This window comes from Artemia franciscana, chromosome 10 (assembly GCF_032884065.1).
Source record: "Artemia franciscana chromosome 10, ASM3288406v1, whole genome shotgun sequence".
Lineage (NCBI taxonomy): Eukaryota > Metazoa > Arthropoda > Branchiopoda > Anostraca > Artemiidae > Artemia > Artemia franciscana.
Genome location: NC_088872.1, coordinates 38267341 through 38288117, shown reverse-complemented (window position 1 = coordinate 38288117; position 20777 = coordinate 38267341). Strand labels below are relative to the sequence as shown.

Below are 20777 nucleotides of genomic sequence, written 5' to 3'. Positions count from 1 at the left end.
CACTTAGAAAGGAGCAAAGGATAAACTCTATAATTCCTTTATTAATGAGAGAACTTTTAAAGCTTAAGAGGTACATCTGATACTATTTCTCCACAGCAATCCTAAGTGCGAAAAACCGAATGATAAACTCAGCTGAAATCACGAACAGATATGGGTAGAAATAATAGATTTTTTTCATTTTTCACTTAAATAAGATATATTGATTGTGGGGCCGGGTAACTGCCGCATATATCTAACACTTATAGATTTTGGTCCATCTTCAGTTTGAAACTGGTACCTGCCTGTTCGCCTGCTAGAACAGAGCTTTCCACTCGAAAGCAGAAACATGGTTTGATGAAACGAAAGCTTGACTGCATAACTTCATATAGTTCTCTCTGACACAGGCTATAAAACTCCAAGTCACTTCACACACTATAGGCTCTGGCTCAAGTACAAACAAAAACCATCCTTTTTGGCCTCAGGCAAGAGCTCTACGAAGCTCTCCGCAAAGTCATATTCATCAATCGGTGAAAGGTCCACACTTTCCGTAAAAACTGTAGAGGTTAGACTTTTACCACTTTCTAGGAATAACCTGAAATCGGGGTGCTAGGAACAAAAAAAAAAAAACAAACAAACAAAAAACGACAAAACCAAAGTGTTGCTCTCGCAACACAATTAAGAAAAGAGAAGGGCCCAGTACGGAACCAATCTATTTAGATGGATGTATTATTCTCTATTTTGAAGATAGCTACGAAGTACACTTAAAGTAGTACCTCTTAATCCATAAAATTCCCATTACATTAATAATATTCGGTGATCTACAGTATCAAATGTCTTAATCAGGTCCAAAAAACACGAACTACCCTTAACTTCTTATCCAGAGCTTCATTTATTATAGAAGTTATGAACGAAATAGCCATCTCTGTAGTTCTACCCTTCCTGATACAAATTGATTAGGATTTAGTAGTCTATGTCGTCCCTGGTGCTCATATATTCAAGTGTTGATACATATTTTCTAAAACACGGGAAATAACCGGTAAAACTGAAATAGGTCGATAGTTTCCGAGCTCATTCCCATTACCACCTTTTAAAACAGGGTTTATTGTAGCAATTTTGGCACAATCAGGTAACCTGCCCTGTTTCAAACAATCATTAATAAGGGAGGTAAACCCATCTGAAATAATAGAGTACGCTGTTTTAAAACACAAGAAGATATTGATCCAATATCACGTATGATTTTGATTACATATGCTTGATATTGGTCACGGTGTTGACGGTGTTTTGTAGTAAAATCTCAGCGTTGATTACAATTTGTAGAATATGGTTATCACCAAAATGCAATACGAATGAATGAAGATTGGCTTCGATAGTTATCTTAATAGTAGTAGACTCAATAAAAGTGTTAAATCGCTTATGCAACATGCAGAATAGTACTGGGGTTATTTTATTAATATTTATCCACTTTTATTGGCTAAGTGGCCTTTGGTGAATTTAAAGGCTTATTTGCTTCAACGTTTGAACACCTTTTATTTAAAGTTTTTATTTCAGAATGCGCTTCTTCAACTTCGTCTATGCAGAACTCTGAAAGATTTGGTTCAGTGGAAGGGGGCATTCAAGTCATAACACAAAAGGAACAAATCCAAGCCTTAGTATTAGCACTTGAGCAAGTAGAAGCGTCAACTTTATTGCCGGCTGGAGAGCCAATAGCTGAAAGCTTTTTTCGGCTTGGCTCCTGGAATTTAGACGGTTTTTGTTGTGATAAAATTAGTAATCCTGGAGTTATTGATGTTGTTTGCAGAACGATTTTAAGAAATTCTTTTAGTTTGATGATGCTGCAAGGTATTCTGGAGGAAGACGCTGTTAGTAAGGTAATTTGTATAACTTGAAGTTTTATATGCAATTTACTTGGGGCAAAAAAAAAATGTTGAAGGATGCTGGATGTTTCCTCTTTACCTTTTCTTGCAAGTAAATATTTAAAATGTCTCTTTAGGCTTCCTTTTTTCATCTCTCTTTTATATTCAAAATTTAATTAAAAATTTACATAGATTTTTCTTATAATAACGCCATCTTTCACTGTGCAGTACTTATTCAATTTCTCTGCTCTGTCAAATGGAGTTTCTAAGTTCAATCAAGCAGATTCTGAGTGTCGGGACTGCGCAAAGCCCAATAATCTACGGTGAGGGATTGGAAACTGTTACGCGTATTTGAGTCTGTTTTACTTCAGTATTTCTATTTGATGCTTTGGCATAAATCTTTGCTTTTCTTTGCAGTACTTGGTGAAGCCCTTCTTTGAGGGTTTCACCTGAAGCTCTTCTTTAGTAATTGTAGACATTGGTATATAAAGAGAAACAACTGTGGAATTAATTTAACGCTGTAGAGGGTGTTTTATAGATTTTTGGGCGTCAGTTGAGTAAAGGAAGAAAGCATTATAGGGTGCTATATTTGGGGCCTTTTGAAACTATACTTATGTGAAGAAACTCATTAACTGAAAGAATTGAAGAATAATGGCTCTTCCTTCTAAATTAACGAGTAAGTTTTGCTCTATTTCGATTCTACTACGACACATCATATAAGTCATGTTGCCCTAACCAACTACTTATTCCCATGGTGTTAACAAAAAGTTTTAGCAGCTATTGCTGCGGTGACAACATACCCTGAAAAAAAATATGATTATTTCCTAATTTAAGGGGTACATTGTTGGTTCAGCTAAACTGTGGTCAAAGTTCCCGGAATTTCACATTACAAAATACAAAAAATAAGTTCAGTCGAAGCTTAAAAACTTTATGTTTAGAACTTGGGCCCAACTTTTATAAATAGTTTTAAAGGAAAGTTTTATTGTATCAGATGGGCTTAGCAGTCTCAAATCGTAACTGAGAGAAAGCATACTGAGGATTGGGCAATACGATTGCAGAAGAAGTGTGACTTAAGGAGATTAAATAATAAATCAAGTCAAAAACATGCACGATAGGATTTATTTCCGAAAGATGGCTATCACGGGCTTAGATGGGTTGGATTCGCACTTTAGGGTCAATAAACACAGCAAAAAAAAATGTAGTAAGATGGTCAGAAAAAATCGACATGTCAAAAAGGTTAAAACGATTATAACTCGCGAATTTTGTAGAGGAATTAGACTAAATAAAAACATTAGGAATTAGACAAAAAAAAAACAAAAAAAAGACAGTTTGGTCTTTCGACTAAAAAAAAACAAAACAAAAAAATACAAAGTAATAAAATAAAAATAGAAAATAGGAATTTAAAAATTTGTAAAATAAACATTATGCAATGGGTGGTAAAATGGGATGGGAAGAGTAGATTCACTTAAAAAACATGCCATTCATTCACGGGATCTTTGTGCGAGAAATTTCATTGGAGTAAATGTAAACATGTGGAACTGCATCATTTGAGAGTTGGCAGGGTTTGGTGCTGCTGTGAGTTTTTTTTTTTTTTTTTTTTTTTTTTAAGCAAATGAGGTAAGGTCGAAGGGTGGTGGGACATTGACTAGGGAGAAATTGATTTTTACTAGGGCCTTGAAGGGCAGTGATGGCGAAACAAGGGAAATCTTTGTTCTCCTTTTCTTAAAGATGACTAAATTGTCTCTATAAAGAAGGGAGATGTAAGGGAATTTTCTCTCATTAAAGATAATTCTTAGGTACCTTTTTTGGGCTGCTAGAATCCCAGTCAGAACAGGCGTACCTAAGGTTTTGACATAAAAGTGATTTTTCCTTTTTTAACTTTATAGATATGGTTCATAACATTTTTAATTATTTTAGTTTATATATGGTTTTAAACCATATATTATAGTTTAAAAGATGTTATTAAGATATATTTTAAAACTCATCAGTTGAGTCGTTTAGATGTTAGCTGAGCTTATTGCAAGTTTATTCCACTTTGAATGGTAAACGCAACAAATTGAATACGAAACAAGACCCAGACACAATCTAATAAATGGGAAATTCCATGCACACATAATTCAGCCCTTGAAAAATCCACACCAGCAAACAGAAACTCATGTAACTTTCCACTCACGCCAAAATGGCCTTGTAGGTTATTTAATCCACGCAAAATTCAACACATCAAAGCTTAGTCCATGCAGAAATTCATTGAAGTAGGAGTTGGCTTGGCAGTACTTCATAATCAAGCTGTGCGAAATTCTGTAGAGATGAGGCTTGATCTGTTTAATGATAACATACAATCGGGTTTCTGTAATAAAACAAAAAACCAAGATGTAAATATTTTATTTAAACTTTAAATCAAACACCTTATAATACTGTGCACACCGAATGCCTCATTTTACGTGATATGTTCATGTCAGCTCTTTGTGTGTGGCATACAACTTAGTAAATGGCTCCATGACCAACTTGTATTGGCTGCTCCGAAAACCATGAAGGGTCTTGTGTGGATGCGGTTGATAGTTCGTTGAGTTAATTTGCATATGTCATGCACGAGAAGTCTGCCTCCTCATGGTTGCTTGATATAACTTCACCGACATTTGAGTCTACCTAATGGAATTTTTGAGAATTTTTTTTTTTCTATAATTTCCCCTTCAAATTGTTAGACGGTTAAACTTCTTATTTAAAAAGTATTTATTTTATCAAGATTAGTTTTCCTTGATTTTGACCGGAATTTTCACATTTCTCGAAGGATCTTTCAGTTATCTGAAATTTTCGTAATTACAAGTTTAGTAGGAACAAAAATATAAACTAAGGAGGAGGGTGAGTTTGGTTGAATGATTTAACAATTCTTTAGCAATAATGAGAGGGTATCCTGAATCTTAAGGTCAAAATTTGTCGTCCTCGTAACTGTAGTCAATAGGTGGGAAATCGAGTTCAACCACGTTGCTATGTATATTTGAATACATCTTGTTGGAAAATAGTAAAATTTTACATTTAAAAATCAGAATTTTTCTTCTTTTGAACTGAGTTACTTTAATTTTTATCGCATAGATTGCATCAGGGTTTCTTCTCCCGGTTCTCCTGAACCTTGGAGCTCTGTAAAACGTCCCTGTAAGAGACTCCGTAGGAAAGAGAGAGCAAATGTGAAACCATGTGAACTGACAGGAGATGTATAAAAGGAATATTTTGCAGATTATCCAGGGACCCTTGAGGTTTTAATTTCCTTTGAGGATCCACAAGAAAATTAAGGTCCATAAACACTGAATCGGGGAAGTGGCGATACGATCGGCGTGAGGGATTTTACTCTTCTATTACCACTTGATGCTCTAGACTCTGAAATAAACTCTATAGCAGTTATAGAGTAGCAGCTATACTTTGAACACCTTAGCTAAATATTGGTTCCTTGTCTCCTTTTGTTATTTGAATTCAAGGACAAATGTTCTAGTCTCTACTTCTTTGCTATTAATGTGCGTAATGAAATTCCATTAGTTATTCTTTTTATCTATGTTGTAACTACAAGCAAATAATGCAATCTTAGCCTATCACTGAACGCAGGTCATTGCAGTAAAGGAGAAATTTGAGAACTATTTATTTAATCTTCGGAAGTTAATTTACAATTTTTCAACATTGATTTTATGCATCACGGAACAAAAATATTCCTTAGACCGCCTTCAATATTCGTCTAGGTTGGATGAATATCTTCAAAATGAATTTTTAAAACTCTTTAGCCCGAAAAAAAGAATTATGTTATACCCAAATCTCAAGCTAAATATGTTATTGTTTGTCTTAGCGGATCTTTTTGTTTATTTTGCAAGAATTATTCTTTTTGAGTCCACTATTAAACCATCTATTATTTTTACGTTCCATTTTTTCTCTACTTTCAGAAATTGAATCTTTCTTTTGTTTTTTTTTAGTCTGTTTTGAAGAGATTACGATTTTTATCTGAATACGGGTTTGAATGATAAATGATAGAAAATTTAATTTCCTTGTTCTTTATGGAATTTTAACGGAGCAAATGTTTCTTCATTTGGTATCTGAAATTTAACATTCCTCGCAAATCTAAGCAAAAAAAAAAAAAAATTGAAATGCAAGTGATTTTTCTCGGAAATTAGTGACATTTGAGTGCTTAGTACGATAACGAAGAGAAAATGTAAGAGAGAGAAAGAAGAGGGTAGAATATTGCATTTCTTTTCTAGAGTGAAATGCTAAAAGGTCAAAATAATGAATCTTGTAAAAAATCACATCTTTGAAAAGTACTCTTTCTGTAAATCTTTAAAATAGCCTTGTTGCAATTCACAGTTGTATCTAAACCATTTGTTTTTATTTAAGCTTTGTTGTGAATTGAACAAAAGAAGACGAAGCCATAATAGTGCCGTATGGGATTACTTGTATAGCTCAACCAGTCTTGCTATCATTTATCTTAATGGATGTGCTGTCCTTGAAGATATTATTCCATCAAATGGTCACCCAGCTTGTCTGAAGGTTCAACTAGTCAAATTCAAAGTCAGTCTCAATTAGTTTATTTAAACTCTAATATATTTACTAATTTGTAACTTTTTTTACCGCTCCATGTCCATGAGTTAAACAAGCGGTAATCACTACAGTGTTCGGAGCATGTGATGAATATCCAGTCATAATAAATAAAAAACAGAAAAGATCCGCCAGAGCCATTGCTAGTGCATAGGCCGTCAAACCGATGTTTCAATTGTTAGTTCTTTTGTCCGCAACAGGAGTCGATCCCTGGGCTCCGTATTGCCACGCAGAGCATCCTGCTGCCACAGCATGTCCAGTCGTAATAGCTTAAAACGAATTTACTGCACCAGTTGTTTGAAAAGCCAGTATGAGTGGCAAAGATACATTCAAAATACGTTTGTTACACAAAACTGCAGATTGGCTTTTCGATTTTGTTGGGATGAAGTATGTCTCAGTAGCTCACCAGCAAAGTACTTGCTTAGGAGATGCTGGGTCTGAGTCTTAGCGATGGTGTAGATTGTATTGCAAATTATTGTTTCAAGTCATAGACTCGTATTTGAAAAGAATCTTGTCTTTCTGTACCGGTAATTTACTATTGAAATAATTAGGAATTATATTCATGAAAGGGTAAATTTGAAGATGTGGAAGTGTATCATTTCAGGGTTGGCAGCTGTTTTGGCCTAAAGCGGTTTGATGCTGCAGTGAGTTGTTGGTGGTAGCAGTAGCTATCCCAATCAATCTGACAAGTGACAGGCATTATGTGATTAGCTTTATCCTAGAAAAATGATACATTTCATGGGGATTACAACGTTTAAGCGAGGAAATATGTAAAAATTGTTGTGTATAGTTAAATCATTTAACTCCATTCATGTCTGTAGTCTTAAGTTCCTTGGGTAGGGAAACCTGATACTGTATCATTATGTAGATTAAAAAGTGCGTAGAATAAAAAAAAACAATGCAGCTGAAAAAGACGTGCTAGAGTCACTGAACTTAAAGTATGCTAAATTTTTTTTTTATTGTTTTAAAAACTAGAGCAGTGAGAAAGAGTCAACCTTTGGTGTAAAAAGAGCGAGGTGTTGAGGAGGGGACAGTCCCTTTCATATATGGAATAACTTGTTTTTTTTTTTAAGTTTTCATGTCGCTCCTTACTTTCAGTGGAAAAAACTTGTTTATTCTATTTAATTTCAGATTGTTTTTTAGATAATGCCAGGAAATCTGAGCCCACCTCTACGAAGAAACCCCCTCACCATAAAAAAATCCTCTAGACAATTCACTCTTAACCACTCAGCGCGTAAAATTGAGACGGAAAAGAGAAATCAAGACGCATAAAAATAATTCTTTTAAAGAATTCTACCAAATTCCCGCAGTGTATAATTTCCCCTGACAAGTTCCCTCCCTGGAAACTTCCCTCCCAATGGAAGATTCCCCGTGGAAAACCCACCAGTAGAAATTTTGCCCCCCCCACCTGAAAATGTATGCAACCATCCCAATAACATATACTATGCGTAAACAATGGGCAAATTTTACAACTTAAAGACCTTTCCCCTGGAGCTCGGGGGGGGGGGGCATGTTATACCCATAGGCAAAGTTATTGGGCCTTTCAACTATGATGAACAAAATGGCTATCTAATAATTTTGATTGGATGATTTTTTGAAAAAAAAGTGGCAGGGGAGGTGACCTAGTTGCCCTTCAATTTGTGTCACTTAAAAAGTGCCGCTTTAAGTGACACGAAAGTGTCACTTCAAAATGGCACTTTGATTCCCGTTTGAATGAGCCCTCTCGCGATATTCTAGGACCACTGGGTCGATCGATCAGCCCTGGAAAAAAACAAATAAATACGCATCCCTGATCTTTCTTCAAAAAATACGGCAAAAAATACGAAATTCCACATTTTTGCAGATAAGAGCTTGAAACTCCTATAGTAGGGTTCGAGCGATATGCTGAATCTGATGACATGATTTTCATTAAGATTGTATGTTTTCAAGGGGTGTTTCGCCCTTTTTTCGAAAATAAGGTAATTTTTCTTAGGCTCGTAATTTTAAATGAGTAGGACTAAACTTAATGACTTTTATGTTTAAAGTCAGCATAAAAATCCGATTCTTTTGATATATCTATTTGTATCAAAATTGCGTTTTTTAGAGTTTTGATTACTATTGAGCCGGATCGCTCCTTAGTCGACAGTAAAAAATTGTGGCATTTGTAGTTTGACGACTGTGATGTTGGGTTAAAGTCTTAGCAGAACCACCTGAGCAATTAATACAAAACAGTATGCAACAAAAAATGATGCAAACAGTGAACATAAAACACTGTGAACAATGCTACAGTTAATAGTGTTGCTACTAAATTACCGAAGAAAACCCCTTTAAGAATACACACGGACAAATCTGTTTTTTAATTATGGTATAAATGTTTATAATTGAACACTAAACAAAGTTCATACACTTGCTACTGTAAAATAATTTAGTAATATATTAACCTTCTACACAACCTTCTTAACTTAAGTTACTTAAATAACCTTCTACGCAGTATACAGAAAATACTCACGCTCCCATCTCCCATCAGCACACATGGGTGTTTGTGCAAAACTCGATGTCATGAATAAAGTGTACCCGGGGGAGGGAGTATAGGCTTCAGCCGTCGTCTGGCCGACTTTCTTGGCAGAAAAGCTTACGTTGAATATTATATTCCAAACAAGGAAGTTTTGGAGGATTTACTTGACTGTTTCACAACCAAATTGACAAATTGTCAATTCTTCATCTTAAATAGTTTATTGTATTGTGTGCAATCATGGCGAATTAAATTTAAGATAATGTAAATACGTTACGAGACCATACTGGCTATACATGATGTATGAAACCAAGAAAGGAAATAATAAATGAAAAGAAATAAATCTAAGTGACATTAGTCAAATTTAGTCAAATTTAAGACAGTCTATCCGCATATCTAATGAAAACCGAAATTGTAAACAGGCAAAATCTGTTGCAAGGCAGAGGATTCTTATTCAGTCTAATTGATAAATTCTCTTTCATTGATCTTCGTCATTTCAGCTATTTGATTTTTTTTTCTTTTCATTTATTATATCCTTTCTTGGTTTCATTCGTTGAGATAATGTAAGTTTATTGTAGGGATTGTTGCTTAGAATCGAGCATGCCTCATGCCCCTAGTAAATTTCCCTTTCTAAAACTTAGCCTCGTAATTATTGAGTTGAATTTACTTCAATTAAAATGGTTTTCAATAAATAAGAAACTTCATTGGTGTTCAATTACTACTATTAGCACGTTCTTTTGTTTATTAATGATATCTTAGGTAAACAAATTTTTCTCTTTCAGGTTTTAGGTGAAAGTTTAGTCCTGATTAATTGTCATTTTGAAAGTAAAGAAGTTTTAAATCTCAGTTCAAGCGATTTTGTGAATCAATTTGAAGCTTTCTGTGAGTCTGACAAAATTGTTGCAGCTGTCTCTACCACTTGTAGGCAAAGTAAGTTTGCACCATTATTTTTTTAGCGATTATAACCCTTTGTAGAAAATAGGACTTAAAAATTACTGAAATCGTTATAATATACGGTTTCCCTAGAACTACTGATTCTCCTGTCCGATGTGTGACTCTGAAATACTTTCTAATATTTACTTTTCAGCACCACCGGTAAATACTTTTTCAGCACCACCGGTTTGGACTTTAAGTGTCGCAACCTACTTTTTTGTAGGGGTTAAGAAGCGTGTCCGGCTGGAATTTTATTTCTTTATGCTGGGATGAAGTAGTCGAAACAGGCCAGGCCAAATACTAGATCGGCCTTTTGCAATGCTGTACTGGATACAAGCTGTCATTGAGCGTTTTACTATATTCCAAACTTAATTGCGAAAAAGTGCGAGGTTTGAAATACAAACCTCAAGATATTACCGAACAATTGTATTTACACAATTTGCTTTTCCCGAGTATATTTAACGATTTTACTTTTTATAAGATCTCAAGCTCATGACTAAAATACCAAGCGCCTCTATATATTTGTTTTTCTTCCAATCACTTAGTCAAGAAAGGATGGTCATACTAACTTAGGGGAGGGCTCATGCCGCTGGAAATTGAAAGTCCTTGTGTCCTTTGTAAGAGTAAAAAATGATTCATTAGAATAAAGTGCAGTTTTTACAAAAACTGCATTTTTTGGCATTTATGTATCTTAAAGAGGGCCAAAATGCAGTGTGACTGGCAATTCTAAGAAAGCCAATCGATTTTTTAAGTTCTAGAACCTAATCAAAGAAGGTTAGAGTCTTATACTCTAACCCCAGAAGGGGAGAGATCCTCATATGGGATCTACTTTCATCTCCATAAGCAGATAGTTTTAGGAACTAGAGCACTCGTGACTAGGCATATACCTTTGAGGGAAGGGGCGTTGGCCCTCCCTCACCAAAACCTCAACATTTGTATAATGCATCTCGTTATTATTTATATGTTCAGTATAATTTGCCTCTATTCAATTTTTCTTTGTTCCCCCTCCCCCTCTAAACCAAAAATTGAACTCTTGTGTTTTTGCCTTCGAAACTGTAGCCCCAGAACCTGAAGAAACAGTATACTTGAACCGATTAAAACAATATAAAGAACCAATGAGTCCTGAAGCTCAATCTACAACCCTAAGGATGTCCACATGGCTGGAGTCTTGAAGTCGGTTAAGTAATGCCAACATCCAATCAAAATCAGAAGTTCTTTTTTTTATTCTGGAATATTGTATTATGGCAATCGTGGACAAACAATTTTCAAATAAAAAAAAATAAACTGGAGGCTCTAGCACAAGGAATCGGGCACATGTTTCCAAGCAAGGTTATCGTTTTTTTTTATAAAACTGTTACGTATCGAATAAAATGGGAAACCGTTCCGGGGATAGACGACTTTTCTACCAAAACCGTATGCGAAAAATAATATAAGAAATTCCGAGTTATTTCAGCCGTGTACAAAAAGTATGGAGAGAATTGTTATATACTAATATCAGGAATGAAGAAGTAGAAAGTAAACCACAAACAAATAACAATGATTATGAAATTCGAGGTATATCATTTAATACATTACTTGCTTTTATAGAGTCTTAAATAGCAAATTTTTGAAGGCTCGTTTTAATATGTTAGTAATAAGAATTTAGATTAGAAAAGCCAATGAGAGAGCACAAAAACTAAGAATAAGGATGTGTGTATCCTTTGTGTATCCTTACTTGTATGTCTATCCTTACTTACTTGTGTATCCTTTGTTTTATAGAAAGATATTTTTAGTAGGGAAAGTTTTAATTATAAAGAATGGAAAGTAAAGAGCGACCCTTGTCAAGTTTAATGCAGATACCTAATGTTTAAATTTCATCTTTTAAAGTCGATTTAATTGCTAGGCCGACAAATGCCCATCCCTTTGTTGCCTGTATCTTAAAGCAAACATTATTTTGGACGAAATACATTTCGTCCAAATATAATTTTCTGAATTTCAACATGTTTTAAATTCATCAGCATGTGAGGTAATTAAATACCCCTCTTTTCATTCTGCGTGATTGGACAGGAAACATGTCGTATATAATATACCTGGCACAGTGGTAGACCTGGATTCAGAAGGGCGGTCCCGAGTTGATATTGATTTACCTTTTATAGGTATTGGAAAGCTAGCCGAAAAATTCCGACCCTGTTTCGATGCTGCTGATACAAGCTGGAAAAGGGACGATATCAAAGTCACAGCAACAGCATTTGACTCCATATTTTTAACAAATTCAACTGCACAATATTTCACTGGTAAGTGTTATGCAAGATGCATTTTTAAGAGCTGTTTTCTCTAGAGGTTAAAATTTTTTAATACTTAGAAAGATTTTGGGCATTAATTTAGATGTATTAAATAGTCCCATTTTCGGTTATGATCTTTGTGCAGACTAAGCATACAAATCACTTTTGTAATTTATAATACAAGGAATATTCTGAAAAAAAACACTTTGTTTCGGCATTTCAGGGAATGAGGTAACGGGGTCACTCAAACATTAGATCGTAACCTAAAGATGCAACTTTTCAAAGAGTACACGTGTTACATCATTTTGTATATCAAGTTGTAGCTTTTGCTGAAATTGCATCTTATTCGTATATTGCCTTTTATCACTCAAAAGAAGCAGTATGTATTGTTATTTCCTTGCAAACGAGTCATCTCCATTTCCGCTGTTGTTCCAAAGTGGGGAACTAGTTCTTATTCTATAGTGTGGTTCCGGATATGATGATTCTCAGTTTTCGTTCTGATCCATCATCATTATTAAGGGGTCTCAGGGTCGTTTTGAAATTCCCGTAAATGTATATTCGCAAGAAACTTCTACTATTAAGAGAGCCGAAATTACAATTATCAGTCCTGACTAAGCTTCGAATGGCAATTTTCTCTTACTTGAAAGTTGCTTTTTTTTTTTTTTAAACCGTTTTTAAACTTCCGGTTGCTATGGGTCGTTGTTGTTGTTGCAAAGGAAAAAATGAGGCCTTCACAGAGGATGGTGAGATTGAAGGAGGATGATCTGTGATATTGAAGCCTTTCCATCCTGTAGGAGTTGAAAAAGTTGAAGCGGTTGTTGGAGGTGAAGCTACAGAAGTATAACAGAAAATGATTGAATTTTGTGGCTAAAAAAAAAAACAGAGCATGTATCCGGGTGCTCAGCCTGCTTCTGTGTCAAATCAAAATATTGAATTACTACAAAAATCAGATTGTGCCATCACATGGAATGCTGATGGAAGAATATATATGATACCGATCATAGGGATGCTGTTTATCTGACGAACAGAAGTTTTGCAATTTTGAAAGTTTCTGACAATTTTCTTCAAAAAGCCCGGCTCTAATAAAGAATACGCTATTAGATGGTGTATTAGTGATATAAATAATAAAGCCTAATGTTAGTCCTAAGATTGCGCACTATATGAGGGGCTCATTACAGCCAGTCGACGAGTCATACAAGTGTGGTCCGTCGACTCTTTTTTTTATTGAAATGGAGAAAGCCAGAACACAACACCGCTGATTTTTAGCTGATAGTTGGGGAAATAAAAATTTGGTCTTTTGGCCAAAACAGAAGGCTCACCATTTGTGAAGGAAGATAGGAGAGAAGTAACTTTTTGACAATATTGAAAAGAGACTGAAGAGGATGAAGAGGTTAAAGAGGACGGAGAGGTTAAATTGAAAGAGAAGAATTTTACGTTTTGAGTGGCAAAATAATTGAGTGTCAAGATAATTAACGGATTTCTTAATTCAACTGAAATTGATAATTTGCTGCCCTATGACTTGAAACTAAAGAATAAAACGATAGTTATACCGATGTGTGAGTTAGATATTTTAAAGGGTATTGATATTGGAGCATTCGTTGATGCTACTGAATTACATATCAACGCAACTAAAGTATATTATGACGACTGGGGGAAAGCTGGGAAAGAAGTTTTAAACAGCTAATTTGTCACCCTGTGATGGACGTGTTATTTTAGCGTTTGGGAAGGTACACAGGAAGAAGGGAATGAAGAGCAAATTAAATATTTTTTCCTGTTATTGGTCGTATTGTTTCGTGGCATCTATTACACATGCGTATCTATACAAGGTGAGAAATTGCTGTGAAGAGCTAAGGCAAAAGGTGTGGAACAAGTGAAAGCAAGAATCATATTGAATTGCAAACGGAAATATTGTAATCAAAATCTTCTGCTGGAAAACAATTCAAAAAGGCAGTGGAGTGAAGGACCGTGTGTGTTATGAGTGTCTATCACGAAAAAAGTAGAAAAAATAGGATTGCCATCATTAAGGTTGCCATCTTCAGGTTGACGTTAAGATTGTCATCATTAAAGGTCATGATGGAAACAAACACAAATTATTCCTTCGTGGCATATGCTGCATATATTTATAAAACTTACTTAAATAAATCAACTTATGATATTTCGGTGTATTTGAAGAAGTTTTGAATAACCAGCGCTTTTCTGAAAAAGGTTAAGCCACGCAGAAATGTAGTGTGATGTTTTATGAGCAAAACACTTCTAAGGGAGCCTGCAGAATATCAAAGACTAATTCAAAATGCTCTTGATATATTGCATATCCTATTACACCCATAGCTTTAGTACACAATTTGAAGTCAGGGATTGATTCATAATACATTTAGCACCTACATTTTAATGTGACCTTTTAATTTATTTTGAAAGGCTGTTTTAAAAAATCCTCTTTTAAGCTAAATGTATTTAACATTAGATGAGCTTCCCTGGTCAAACATTTCTGACAAACTTTTAATAAAGTAGAAGAACATTTTGGTGGTGGGCAAAGTAAACAACGGCCTGAAAAACAATCTTTTTGAATTGCAAGAAAACTGAACAAGCCATTGACCTAACCATTCCTCTTGTTCTGACACGCTAAAGGACCAGGAAGAACCGACCCTTTCTGATTTCAAAGATCACAAAATCCCCTAAAAATTTTTATTCATTGGTTTACGATGCTACTGATGTAAATAGTTGTTTCACTGACTTGTGTACTTGGTCTAGACTTGAGTGCTAGTGTGTAAGCTAGCACGTTAGCACTAGTTTACGAGATTTAGTTATTTCCAAGGAAAGCAATCTCACCTGACCTGAAACTCAACTAACTGTTCAAGAGATGAAATCAAAAGATCGTTTTTTTAAATTTTTTTTTTATTGTATATTAGCCAAAAATGGGGAAAAAGTTAAGAGACGTTGATTGACTTACTCTAGTGTGTCTCGGCGTGTAATAGTTTTTATGTTTTTCCCCAAGATCTTTGACACATCTGGAAAAACAACAGAAAATGGAAATTATGGCATTTTTAGAAAAACGGAACCATTTCTATTTCCGTTTGTATAAATATATATACATATACATATAAATATATATATATATATATATATATATATATATATATATATATATATATATATATATATATATATACATATGTATATATATATATATATATATATATATATATATATATATATATACTAGCTGTTGGGGTGGCGCTTCGCGCCACCCCAACACCTAGTTGGTGGGGGCGCTTCGCGCCCCCCCCCCAAGCCCCCCCGCGCGCGTAAGTCGTTACGCGCCATATTAGTTACGCGCCATTGTAGTTGTGTCCCTATGTCCCACCTGTGAATATAGATATATATATATATATATATATATATATATATATATATAACATTCTTTGCTGTCCCATTGTCTGTGCATATAAATAGATTTTCAGGTTTACCGACTCTTGAACATGCAACATATAATGGTCCATGGGAAAACAATCCGTATTCAGATCTATACCTCATGATTCTAATGATTGCCCTTGAGCTTTGTTGATGGTGATTGCTAATCGACCATTCCCTGAGTCGCCATCGTCATTTATATATCCCCCTGTGCACCCCGGCGTCCCCTTTGTAGTTATGTCCCTGTGTCCCGGTCGTCATTTATATTCCCTGTGTCCCGGTCGTCATTTGTGTCCCGGTGTTCCAGTCTGTGATTTCTCTTTGAGTGTCCCGGGCGTCATTTATATTCCTTGTGTCCCGGTGTCCCGGTCGTCATTTATATCCCCCTGTGCCCCCCGGCGTCCCCATTGTAGTTGTGTCCCTGTGTCCCGGTCGTCATTTATATTCCCTGTGTCCCGGTCGTCATTTGTATCCCGGTGTCCCGGTCTGTATATACATTCGTTTTTTAGTTTTGTTTTTCTCCTTTATTTTTTTCCTTTTTTCTTTTTTTTCTTTTTTAGTTTATTTAGATTTTTAGATTTTTTAGTTTTTTTATTAGTTTTTAGTTTTTTTGTAGTTTTTACCATTTTTTTAGTTTTTTTAGTTTTTTTTTTTTACTTATGTCCTGGTCGTCATTTATACTCCCTGTGTCCCGGTCGTCATTTGTGTCTCGGTGCTTTGTTGATTGCTAATTTATATTATATTTATATTTATATTTTTTATATTTATTAATATTTTTTTAGTTTTCTTTTTCTCTTATTTTTCAGTTTTTTCCTTTTTTTTAGTTTTTTCTTTTTTAGTTTTTAGTTTTTTTTTGTTTTTTACCTTTTTTTAGTTTTTTTAGTTTTTTTAGTTTTTTAGCTTTTTTAGTTTTTTTATTAGTTTTTAGTTGTTTTTTTTTAGTTTTTGCCTTTTTTTAGTTTTTTCAGTTTTTTTTAGTTTTTAGTTTTTTACCTTTTTTTAGTTTTTTTTAGTTTTTTAGCTTTTTTAGTTTTTTTTCTTTTTAGTTTTTTTTTGTAGTTTTTACCTTTTTTAGTTTTTTTTCTTCTTTGTATTAGTGTGAAATAATTCAGACGTCATATGCGGACAAACACGACGTCACTCGACAGACAGACAGACAGACATAACCCACAAACAACTTATTTTTATATATATTTATTCATATTTTTTTAGTTTTCTTTTTCTCTTTTATTTTTCAGTTTTTTCCCTTTTTTTAGTTTTTTTCTTTTTTAGTTTTTAGTTTTTTTTAGTTTTTTACCTTTTTTTAGTTTTTTTTAGTTTTTTTAGTTTTTTAGCTTTTTTAGTTTTTTTTTTAGTTTTTAGTTTTTTTGTAGTTTTTGCCTTTTTTTATTTTTTTCAGTTTTTTTTTAGTTATTAGATTTTTACCTTTTTTTAGTTTTTTTTTAGTTTTTTAGCTTTTTTAGTTTTTTTTTCTTTTTAGTTTTTTTTGTAGTTTTTACCTTTTTTAGTTTTTTTCTTCTTTTGTATTAGTGTGAAATAATTCAGACGTCATATGCGGACAAACATGACGTCACCTGATCCACAGATCCACACACAGACAACTTATTTTTATATATCTATATATATAAAAATAAGTTGTCTGTCTGTGGATGTGTGGATGGATGTGTCAGGTGACGTCACCTGAAAAAACTGGATCAGGTGACGTCAAAACTGAAAAAACTAAAAAAAGGCAAAAACTACAAAAAAAACTAAAAACTAATAAAAAAAATAAAAAAGCTAAAAAACTAAAAAAACTATAAAGGTAAAAACCAATAAAAAACTAAAAAAAAAACTGAAAAAACTAAAAAAAGGCAAAAACTACAAAAAAAACTAAAAACTAATAAAAAAAGTAAAAAAGCTAAAAAACTAAAAAAACTAAAAAAACTAAAAAAATGTAAAAAACTAAAAAAAATAAAAAATAAAAAAAAACTAAAAAAAAGGAAAAAACTGAAAAATAAGCTAAAATAAAGGTAAAAACCAATAAAAAACTAAAAAAAAAAGGAAAAAACTAATAAATGACGACACTCAAAGAGAAAGCGACCAGGACAAAAAACTAAAAAAAAGGCAAAAACTACAAAAAAACTAAAAACTAATAAAAAAAATAAAAAAGCTAAAAAACTAAAAAAACTCAAAAAAGGTAAAAAACTAAAAAAACTAAAAACTAAAAAAAAACTAAAAAAGGTAAAAACTAAAAGAACTAAAAAAGAAAAAAATAAATGACGACACTCAAAGAGAAAGCGACCAGGACAAAAGGAATGTTCGATTAGCAATCAACAAAGCACCGGGACACAGGGAGTATAAATGACGACCAGGACACAAGTAAAAAAAAAAAATTAACAAAACTAAAAAGAAGGTAAAAACTACAAAAAAACTAAAAAGAAAAAAAAACTAAAAACTAATAAAAAAACTAAAAAATCTAAAAATCTAAATAAACTAAAAAAGAAAAAAAAAGGAAAAAAATAAAGGAGAAAAACAAAACTAAAAAACGAATGTATATACAGACCGGTACACCGGGATACAAATGACGACCGGGACACAGGGAATATAAATAACGACCGGGACACAGGGACACAACTACAACGGGGACACCGGGGGAAACAGGGGGATATAAATGACGACCGGGACAAAAAAACTAAAAAGAAATAAAAACTAAAAACTAATAAAAAAAACTAAAAAATCTAAAAATCTAAATAAGCTAAAAAAGAAAAAAAAGGAAAAAAATAAAGGAGAAAAACAAAACTAAAAAACGAATGTATATACAGACCGGGACACCGGGATACAAATGATGACCGGGACCCGGGACACAGGGAATATAAATGACGACCGGGACACAGGGACACAACTACAACGGGGACACCGGGGGAAACAGGGGGATAACCTGACAATCTATTTATATGCAAAGACAATGGGACAGCAAAGAATGTTGTATATTCGCAAGTTTTACGTAGTTAAAACCATATATATATATATATCTATATTCACAGGTGGGACATAGGGACACAACTACAATGGCGCGTAACTATTATGGCGCGTAACGACTTACGCGCGCGGGGGGGCTTGGGGGGGGCGCGAAGCGCCCCCACCAACTAGGTGTTGGGGTGGCGCGAAGCGCCACCCCAACAGCTAGTCTATATATATAAAAATAAGTTGTCTGTCTGTGGATGTGTGGATGGATCAGGTGACGTCACCTGAAAAAACTGGATCAGGTGACGTCAAAACTGAAAAAACTAAAAAAAGGCAAAAACTACAAAAAAAACTAAAAACTAATAAAAAAAACTAAAAAAGCTAAAAAACTAAAAAAACTAAAAAAAAGGCAAAAACTACAAAAAAAACTAAAAACTAATAAAAAAGCTAAAAAACTAAAAAAACTAAAAAAAGGCAAAAACTACAAAAAAAACTAAAAACTAATAAAAAAAATAAAAAAGCTAAAAAACTAAAAAAACTAAAAAAACTAAAAAAACTAAAAAAAGGTAAAAAACTAAAAAAACTAAAAAAACTTAAAACTAAAAAAAACTAAAAAAAAGGAAAAAACTGAAAAATAAGCTAAAATAAAGGTAAAAACCAATAAAAAACTAAAAAAAAACTGAAAAAACTAAAAAAAGGCAAAAACTACAAAAAAACTAAAAACTAATAAAAAAAAAGTAAAAAAGCTAAAAAACAAAAAACCTAAAAAAAAAATAAAAAAAGGTAAAAAACTAAAAAAAATAAAAAATAAAAAAAAACTAAAAAAAAGGAAAAAACTGAAAAATAAGCTAAAATAAAGGTAAAAACCAATAAAAAACTAAAAAGAAAAAAAGGAAAAAACTAAAAAAAATTTTCATCTAAAACACTAAAAAAGGTAAAAACTAAAAGAACTAAAAAAGAAAAAAATAAATGACGACACTCAAAGAGAAAGCGACCAGGACAAAAGGAATGTTCGATTAGCAATCAACAAAGCACCGGGACACAGGGAGTATAAATGACGACCAGGACATAAGTAAAAAAAAAAATAAAAAAACTAAAAAAAAGGTAAAAACTACAAAAAAACTAAAAAGAAAAAAAAAACTAAAAACTAATAAAAAAACTAAAAAATCTAAAAATCTAAATAAACTAAAAAAGAAAAAAAAAGGAAAAAAATAAAGGAGAAAAACAAAACTTAAAAAAAGGCAAAAACTACAAAAAAAAACTAAAAACTAATAAAAAAAGTAAAAAAGCTAAAAAACTAAAAAAACTAAAAAAAACTAAAAAAAGGTAAAAAACTAAAAAAAATAAAAAATAAAAAAAAATAAAAAAAAGGAAAAAACTGAAAAATAAGCTAAAATAAAGGTAAAAACCAATAAAAAACTAAAAAGAAAAAAAGGAAAAAACTAAAAAGAAAAAAAGGAAAAAACTAAAAAAAATTTCATCTAAAAAACTAAAAAAAACTAAAAAAGGTAAAAACTAAAAGAACTAAAAAAGAAAAAAATAAATGACGACACTCAAAGAGAAAGCGACCAGGACAAAAGGAATGTTCGATTAGCAATCAACAAAGCACCGGGACACAGGGAGTATAAATGACGACCAGGACATAAGTAAAAAAAAAACTAACAAAACTAAAAAGAAGGTAAAAACTACAAAAAAACTAAAAAGAAAAAAAAAACTAAAAACTAATAAAAAAACTAAAAAATCTAAAAATCTAAATAAACTAAAAAAGAAAAAAAAAGGAAAAAAATAAAGGAGAAAAACAAAACTAAAAAACGAATGTATATACAGACCGGGACACCGGGATACAAATGACGACCGGGACACAGGGAATATAAATGACGACCGGGACACAGGGACACAACTACAACGGGGACACCGGGGGAAACAGGGGGATATAAATGACGACCGGGACACCGGGACAGGGAATGGTCAGGTGGGACATAGGGACACAACTACAATGGCGCGTAGCTATTATGGCGCGTAACGACTTACGCGCGCGGGGGGGCTTGGGGGGGGGCGCGAAGCGCCCCCACCAACTAGGTGTTGGGGTGGCGCAAAGCGCCACCCCAACAGCTAGTATAGATATATATATATATATACTAGCTGTTGGGGTGGCGCTTCGCGCCACCCCAACACCTAGTTGGTGGGGGCGCTTCGCCCCCCCCCCCCAAGCCGCCCCGCGCGCGTAAGTCGTTACGCGCCATAATAGTTACGCGCCATTGTAGTTGTGTCCCTATGTCCCACCTGTGAATATAGATATATATATATATATATATATATATATATATATATATATATATA

At 33.4% G+C, this 20777-nt stretch overlaps 1 protein-coding gene across 1 annotated transcript in view; it reads left to right on the top strand.

Annotated features, from left to right (window-relative positions):
- The window catches only part of LOC136032167 (endonuclease/exonuclease/phosphatase family domain-containing protein 1-like), a 66795-nt gene that overhangs the window by 36878 nt on the left and 9140 nt on the right, over positions 1 to 20777 (top strand). Inside the window, exons 5-8 of the mRNA XM_065712356.1 lie at positions 1528 to 1847; positions 6201 to 6374; positions 9675 to 9822; positions 11961 to 12098. Of these exons, the coding sequence (XP_065568428.1) occupies positions 1528 to 1847; positions 6201 to 6374; positions 9675 to 9822; positions 11961 to 12098 (780 nt within the window). The remainder of the gene's footprint in view (positions 1 to 1527; positions 1848 to 6200; positions 6375 to 9674; positions 9823 to 11960; positions 12099 to 20777) is intronic.